The sequence below is a fragment of the Anser anser genome (assembly GCF_964211835.1).
Source record: "Anser anser genome assembly, chromosome: 3".
Classification (NCBI taxonomy): Eukaryota; Metazoa; Chordata; class Aves; order Anseriformes; family Anatidae; genus Anser; species Anser anser.
Genome location: NC_139722.1, coordinates 37,278,787 through 37,287,234, shown reverse-complemented (window position 1 = coordinate 37,287,234; position 8,448 = coordinate 37,278,787). Strand labels below are relative to the sequence as shown.

The 8,448-nt window shown below is 50.3% G+C and overlaps 1 protein-coding gene across 1 annotated transcript; it reads left to right on the top strand.

Moving 5' to 3' along the window:
• Positions 1-1,336: 1,336 nt before the first annotated feature.
• On the top strand, positions 1,337-8,011 carry TENT5A (terminal nucleotidyltransferase 5A). Its single transcript, XM_083827712.1, has 3 exons — positions 1,337-1,557; positions 1,739-2,236; positions 3,140-8,011. Exons 2-3 carry the CDS (start codon positions 1,802-1,804, stop codon positions 3,917-3,919), a joined length of 1,215 nt encoding a protein of 404 aa, XP_083683838.1. The 5' UTR covers positions 1,337-1,557; positions 1,739-1,801; the 3' UTR covers positions 3,920-8,011.
• Positions 8,012-8,448: the final 437 nt, after the last annotated feature.

Genomic DNA, 8,448 nt, shown 5'->3' with positions numbered 1-8,448 from the left:
CCCCCGGTGTCGCGCTGCCCCCACCGCACACACCTTAACACCCCCTACCCCCCAAAACACCCCCTCAAGCTCGACCAAACCGTGTCTCCCCCCACGGGGAGGGCCGGCTGCCCGGCAGGGGGCACCGTTGCCACACGGCTGCGGCCGGCGACGAGCGGGGGAGGGCGGCGGGGGCTTCCCCGCTCGTACCGGGGGGCGCCCCGGCTGGGCGGGGGGGGCAGCGAGCGGCACCCTCGGGGCTTTCATTAGGCGGGGGGGGGCGTTCCTGAGCCTTTCCCCGTGCCATGCAGGCACGGACCCCAACCCCAGCCCGCTGCGTAATGGCGGGGGGGGGCGACATGTGGGGAGGGGGCTCCGTGCGTCGACCGCCACTGCTCCCCCCCCCCCCCCCCCCGCCCCCAGCTCCCCCCCCGCCGCCATTTGGCGCAGCGCCCGCTCGGGCCGGCCGCGCGTCACGCCGCCGCGCGCCCCCATTGGCCCCGCGCTCCGCGCGTCACAAAGCTCCGAGCGGTGACGCAACGACCCCCCCCATCCCCCTCCCTCCCCGCGCAAGCCGCGCGCTGCGCGCACCCCCCGCACCTCGGGGGCGCGCAGGGGGGTGCGCGGGGGCGCGCAGCGCGACGGGACCGGCGCAAACAAATTTAGCGCTGGAGCAGGTGAAAAAGGCGCAAATGCGGAGTGATTACATTAAAAATCAGAGGAATTGAAGGTGAAAAAACGTTGAAAATTAAAAATCAAGATGAAAAAAATTTGAAAATTAGACGTGTGTGTGCATTATCCTGGTATTTTTATTTATTTTTCCCTCCGAAATCACCAACGTTGTAATAAACGGGCAGGGTGCTTATTATATGTATGTATATATATATATTTATATATATATATGATATTCTTCCCCGGATGCGCAGGCACTGCGCGACGCCCCTGCGCCGCCGCCTTTGAAAATCCCGTCGGGGATGGCGCAGCCGAGACCCCCCCCAGCTCCGGGATCCTCGGCAACCGCTCGCAGCGGGGCCCTGCCAAATCCCGCCGCTCTGCTGCGAAGTTTGGGCCTCCCGGGAACGTCCCTAAAGGGGGGGGGGGGGGTGTTAAAAATTGGGGACGAAAATACGGGGCAGCGCGAGGGGACTCCACTTGTTGCCCCCCCCCCCAAAGCAGGGCGAGGGGCGGGCGGCTGCGCGGCGCTGCGCGGGATTTCCAGCGGGGCGGGGCGGCTGCGCAGCGCCTCGCCGAGCCGTGCCGAGCCGTGCCGAGCCGTGCCGTGGCGGCGGGGCGGCCCGTGGGTGCGCGCTCCGTGGGCGTGCCGGGGGCACCGGCGAGGCCGGCCATGCAGATGGAGGGGGCGGGCCGCGGGCGCCGTGACTCGGAGCCCCGGAAGAGCGGAGAAAGCCCGTATAAAAACTACTGGGGACCTTCCCCGGGCACAACTACGAAAGCTCCGGAGACGGCGGCGGCCCGCGGCGGGGGCGAGCGGGGCGGCGGGCGGCGCGGGGCGGCCTCTCCGACGGCGCGGGGCGGCCTCAGCCCCGGCGGGGGGCGAGGAGAGCGGCGGCTCTGCAGGTCCGGGCGCCTTCCTCCGCCGTGCTCGCGGGGGGCTTTCCCCCCCTACCCCCCTCGGCGGGTTTTTATTTTTGTATTTTTTTTTTTTTACATTTTGGTTAATTTAAGGTGTGCGCAGCGGGGGCCGGGGGAGCGCCGCCGCCGCCGCCGCTGACCGCTCGCTTTTTGCTCTTTTCGCCAGGCGCGGAGGACGAGGGGCGCCGGGGGGGCGGTGAGGAGCCGGAGCGGTGCCATCCAGCCCAGCATGGCAGAGGACGGGCAGGCCGGCGGCTGCCCCGCCGGGAGGTACGCGGGCGGCTGCGAGAGCGCGCAGTGCAACGTGCTGAGCTGGGAGCAAGTGCAGCGCCTGGACCGCATCCTCAGCGAGACCATCCCCATCCACGGCCGCGGCAACTTCCCCACGCTGGCCATGCAGCCCCGGCAGATCGTCAAGGTGGTGCGGAGCCGGCTGGAGGAGAAGGGCATCGGGCTGAGGGACGTGCGGCTCAACGGCTCGGCCGCCAGCCACGTCCTCCACCAGGACAGCGGCCTGGGCTACAAGGACTTGGACCTCATCTTCTGCGCCGACCTCAAAGGGGAAGCCGAGTTTCAGACTGTCAAGGACGTGGTCTTGGACTGCCTCTTGGATTTCTTGCCCGAGGGGGTGAACAAGGAGAAGATCACGCCGCTCACCCTCAAGGTAACTCTGCGAGGAGAGGGGCAGTGTCCCCTCCTGCCCCGCTCCCTGGGACCCACGGGGACACATGGGGGACTTTTTCCCCCCCCCATCCTTGCACGTGAAGAGGGGTCTGCGGTAAAGCAGCTGGGCTTGGTGCTCCCCGGCACTGATCAGCTTCCTTCCCTCTGTGTCACTGCATTTGCCAGCACCGGTGGTGTACCTGCTGCAGCCAAGGCGCTGCCAGTCTCCTGGCTCAGCCCTACAGCAGCCTGTGGTGCCAGACCCGGTTCCTGGGGGGCTTAGGGGGGCTTTTGTGGCTGCGAGAAGGAAGCAAGTGCTCGCGCTGCGCTCTTCTGGGGGTGTTTAAATGCCCCGGTGCTGAGCCACATTCCCTTGCCGCGCAGACGGCTCGCTCGGGTTAATTAGGCGGCGTGCCAAATGCCTTTAAGGTTTTTAGAGGGATTTCTTGGCATATGGGGCAGATTTGCGGAAGCGGCGCCGCAAGAGCAGGGTCGGGGAGCGTTGAACACTTGCTGAGTTTTCTTTTTTTTGGGGGGAGGGGAAGTGGAAACCGATAAAAAGGGTTTCTTATCTTAATTGTAGCGGTGACTTTCTGTGTGGGGGTGCATGGATATTTGGCATGCGCGCCATCAGTTTTGCATGTAGATGTATTTAGAAGCAGCCCTGCCAAGTACTTCCCTTGCACGACAGTCCCAGGAACGTCCTCCCCTGCCATCCCTGTGCAATGACAGTGCTCTGGGCTCTTACACTGAGCGTTTCTCCTCCGATCCGTGCCTGCAGGCTCCTTACAGCCTTTTCGCTAGGACGGGGTGGAGGTGGGGGAGAAGGCAAGCGGCTGCTGCGGGGGGGGGAGATCTCTCCCCACCGTGTCTTCATTTGCTCATTTTGTCTTTCCCCTTGTAGGAAGCCTACGTGCAGAAAATGGTAAAGGTATGCAATGATTCTGACCGGTGGAGTCTCATCTCCTTGTCCAACAACAGCGGCAAGAACGTGGAGCTGAAATTTGTGGACTCTCTGAGGCGGCAGTTCGAATTCAGCGTCGACTCCTTTCAAATCAAGCTGGACTCCCTGCTGCTTTTTTATGAATGCTCGGAGAACCCAATGACTGAAACCTTTCACCCGACTATCATCGGTGAGAGCGTCTATGGGGATTTCCAAGAAGCTTTCGATCACCTCTGCAACAAGATAATTGCCACCAGGAACCCAGAAGAGATTAGAGGAGGGGGTCTGCTCAAGTACTGCAACCTTTTGGTAAGGGGCTTTAGGGCTGCCTCCGAGTCCGAGATTAAGTCCCTGCAGAGATACATGTGCTCGAGGTTTTTCATTGACTTCTCAGACATTGGAGAGCAGCAGAGGAAGCTGGAGTCCTACTTGCAGAACCACTTTGTGGGATTAGAGGACCGCAAGTATGACTATCTCATGACCCTCCACGGTGTGGTGAATGAGAGCACAGTGTGCCTGATGGGACATGAGAGGAGACAGACGCTGAATCTGATCACCATGCTGGCCATCCGGGTCCTAGCTGAGCAAAATATCATCCCCAATGTGGCCAATGTCACCTGCTATTACCAGCCAGCCCCATATGTAGCAGATGCTAACTTCAGCAATTACTATATTGCCCAGGTTCAGACGGTGTTCCCGTGCCAGCAGCACACATACTCTACTTGGCTGCCCTGTAATTAAGGACCGAAATTAGTAGACCCGGTGGGGAGAATGTTTTCTAACACGTAGAAGGGGGTCCTGTGCCCCTTTGAAATGGGGTGTTTTGTGCAATGATGATCTGCTCTGGTTTTCAAGCTTGGTAAAAGCCTGTGGTTCTTCTAATAAACAACGGGAGCATGATCTAGAAAGAACCCCAAAATAATTGGATCCTACCCCAGAGCACAAGAGGCCTGTCATTAAAAGCAACCAGCTTCCCCTGAAATAAGCGAGGGAGGAATGCTTGATGACAATATGGGTTGGCAGTATCTGCTCCCATAGCTTTGGCATAGAGAAGGTGGGAAAGCCTTATTTTCTTTTATTTTTATCCTTACTCTAGAATGGGATCTGCAAAAGGGAGAATTACGAAAGAAAGAAACAAACAAAAAAACAACAAAAAGAAAAAAAATACAAAAAACAATTCTATATATATATTCAGGAATTAAAAGTAGAGGCATAAAGCAGAGATAAGCTGAATAAAAATGTATATTGGAATTACTGCATTTGGGGCTTGCAGCAAGTGCCGTCTATGGATTGACCGTGTAGAATGTATAGCTTGCTTGAATAGAGAATGCTTTACCAGAAACAGCTTGCTCCAAATGAACAGTAGTAGATTGGTACAGTTATAAAAACAGAAACACGTACGATGACAAAGTCCATTATTTCCAGCTGTGTGTGCATGCCTCACATTTTAAAAATGTGAGAATGCAGGGAAACGAGCTGTGGCAAACAAAATATGCTCAAGGACCAAAGATTTCACAAATAAGTTATCCGAGCAAAGAAGATACAGTAGAGTATATATATAAATATATATATATATTAAAAAAGAAAAGATGTTGCTATATTTGTACACACCAATAGTAATCAAAAGTGCCTGATGCCTTCATAGAATTTGAAGTGAGAAAAATATAGTTTTGTGGTTTAACCATACATTTTGTTTTATCAGGGACACAAGGATTAAAAACAAAAAAAAAACAACCATAAGCTTGTGAATAAGTGGTGGAGGAAATGCCCTATTTTTTTTCTTGGCAAATACTTGTATAGAGTAAATGTTATGTTGGTGTGCTATTATCCTAGGTACGTGTGTGTATGTGTGTATATATGTTTGTGTGTGTATATATGTACATGTTCTATGTGTATATCTATATATATACACACACAATATATATTAATGTGGTCTAGGAAAATGTAGCAATTAAGGAATGCTTAAATAAAGTACTATGTGTTTTCCAGTTTGCAACAGGATGTCATAGGACAGTGGGCACCTTGCAGTGAATTTTTAACCCACACCTGAGAAATTTGGAGTAAACGAACCAGTCAGGATTAAGGTGGGATTCAGATAATGTCTTTGGTTGCAAGAACAAGGATTACAGTAATTCAGTGAGTTGCTTGTGAGCCATAATAATTCCACAAATGGAGAAACATATGACTAGCTGATTTTTTTAACTGTTTTGTACTGTAATGCCATTTTGACATTTAACCCACTAATGTTGTGACTGCATACCTCCATGATGTGTAATTCAGTGGAACGTGGATCAAAGATAGGTTTATTTAAACCCCCTGACAGCTAAAGAATATTGTATTAGTTGGTGATCTGAACACTAATTGTTAATATTTAAAGGAGTATTTTAATAGAATGCGTTACGCATTCCAGGACCACTAGAATTTAGTAAATGTGAAATGAACCCTTTTTAAGAGTGTTGCACGATTGCTTAAAATTATATTTTATATATATATATATTATATATATATTTTTATGCAAATATTAAACATCTTTGATCTGGTTGTCACACTGCATTTACAATTTCAGTACTGTACTTTATTTAAATGGAATCACTTTACATTGGAACAATAACTATTCACTTTCATTTCCTCTCCCAAAAGACCAGCAGGGGGAAAATCAAACCTCTGCTGTTGTTTTCACTTCAGTGCCATCCCTGAAGGTGTTAGATTCTTCGTTGGGCTTTGAAACCCTGATGACTAAATGACACTTGACGCTAATATTTTGCTTTTTTTGTACTGAGGAAAAGGAAAAAAAAAAAAAAGAGGAATCAGGCTTTTGAGAGAAAATGCGACCTGCTTCGTTGCATGGTCTTGTGGAGGCAGGGGCGAGGGAGGACAAGACTGGTATCCCGGCAGTGCTTTCCCTACAGAGATACTAAGGTACATCTATTTTTGTCACGCTTTGTACTTCTAACTCTGAAGGCAATCTAACAGGAACCCGATTTGTTTACTGAAGCACCTTCCCTGTGAATTCTTCAGGAAATGTAAAAGCTGTTTCATTGCCCTTTGCTGTGTTTGCTCGGAGACCTTGTCCCCGCCGTCCCTTCCTCCTGTGGAGGCTGCAGCCTCCTGTGGGCTTCCTCCTCTCCCAGCCCCAGGCTGGGGGCCCGTGCCCCACCGTGTCCCAACGGTGGAGCGGGGCTGGAAGGCGCTGCTCAAACCCGAGCACTGCCGGCAGCTCTGGGGAGGGTTTCTAGCGGAAGCGCCGGGGAGGGCTGGGGAAATAGGATCAGCTGGTAATGTGGTATGTCTTCTCTCGCCACAACTATTTGCAGCAAATAAATGAGTCATCCGCTCTGTCGAGGGGGTTGAGAATCTATAGCGGTGCCATAACCACAAGATGCTGATAATACATGACACAATGTATTTTTTCCTTTGAAGGACCCTTTTTCCATTGCTTAGAAGAAAGTTTTGATTTACTTCCTCTCCGCTCAAATTTTATTGTGTTTTTATGATTGACAGCAGCTAGTTACCTTATAGTGCATGCAGTAGGGCTCTGAGCTAAACTGCACCTTTCAGCGTTTGCATTTTGATACATATATAATATGTTTTTATATATATTATATAGGTATTCTGGATCTGTTTTGCATATGTTAATGAGCAAGTGGTGGAACTGGTGGAGCTTTGTTGTATCTGTGACTGGGAGTTTAAAAGGTGCCCGGTGTTAGAGGTGGGAAGAAGGCGTGAGTTCAGGCCAAGAGTAAAATAAGAACCCCTTTTCAAAGCTGGTTTATTTCTGCGGTTTGCACACCTTCCCCTCCGTAAAGTCTGACTCTTTTTTAACTGTTTTTTCCCCTCCTCTTCAGCACACTGGTACTTTTAAAGTTAACAACCACATTCTTGCTTTGTAGACTTCATTTTTCCCATCCAATCAGCTGTAAGGCTACAACTTGCTACAAGAGACAGTGCCCCTTTTAAAGAGCTGAACTGATTAAAAACATTGACCTGATTACAGTAAAACTGTTTGTGCCGCAGCTGAATTTATTGCTAACCAACAGGGACCTAAACTTGGTTCAGCGTAGTTATCGTGAAACAACCGAGAGCTTTGAAATGGGATTTTTTTTCCTTAGATGTAGCTGTCCCCCCAAATGCAAGAACATTTCTTCTAAAAATAGATGGGCAGTTAGAAGACCAAAAAAGTGATATTTTTCTAGTTTTATTGGACTTAAAATACTTTTTTGTTTTGTCTTGCACAAAGGCCTTCACACAAATCTTCTAAACACTTCTTACTAAATGCTTGGTTTGCATCATGTCAGAAACTCCTACCAGTTCAAAAGAAGCTTTTTTTTTTTTTTTATTGAGAATATGAAGTGTGTTAGATAAAACTGCACAGAAGAGGAAAAACTGTAACTGCATATTCAGCTCCTATTTGAATATATTCTTTTGTATGGTTTTCTTTATGCAGAGAGTTTCCCTTGCGAGAAAGAAAATCAGTGTACTGTTTTGCTGTTGTAATAATGGTTTGCTAACAAAATAAATAGTAAAAAAAAAAAAAAACTTGCAAATTTCAAGACAGCTTGGCTGAAGCACTGCAGGCTCCTGCAGTCTGTAGGAGTCTGTGCAGATTTGCTTTCCCTCAGATTTCCTTACAACTGTTGCCTTCTGCAAGGCATCCTGTTGCAGCAAACTGCTCCTTGGATTGCTCTTTTGGAACATTTTGACTATAGGCTTTGTCACAGAAAAAGAGCTGATGGAAAACAGACTCTAGAGGGAACAGATTGTGAATTTTGTTTACAGCATCCAATATTTGGATTTTTTTTTTTTTTGTAAATAAAAAGAAGTTATTTTTTTCTATTGATTTGTGTCTGCTGTCTTCCATGTCTGAAATAGCTCTGGCCTGCTCCTAATGAATACCAACTCGCTTTCATTAAAGAAAAGACGAGGGCACCACTTTTCCGAGAAGAGCAGCATTGGGCTGCTTTCTGATGGGAGTGCAGCCATTTTGAAAAGCCTTGCCCAACGTCAGGACCACTGGGCCGTGGAGAAGCTCCCCAGCCAGCACCAAAACCACTTGGTCCAGATCTTGTCAGGCCGTGTAAATGCTCCAAAATCTGGTGCCTTGCCCAACCAGCACTGCTCTTACTGCCTTCCCAGTGTAGGTAGCGGGATTGAAACCTTCTTGTGAGGCCTGGTGCTTGTGGATGGTGAAGTGCCCTGCCAGCAGTGGCACGAGGGTCCCAATGCCTCCACTCGCCGTTTGAGTAGTCCTGAGGGGCAAGAGGTGCCGAGGT

Excerpts from the sequence above, each read along its gene's own strand:
- TENT5A (XM_083827712.1), top strand. The coding sequence starts at position 1,802 with ATGGCAGAGGACGGGCAGGCCGGCGGCTGCCCCGCCGGGAGGTACGCG. Across the intron at positions 2,237-3,139 it reads TCACGCCGCTCACCCTCAAG|GAAGCCTACGTGCAGAAAAT; the intron begins GTAACTCTGCGA and ends TTCCCCTTGTAG.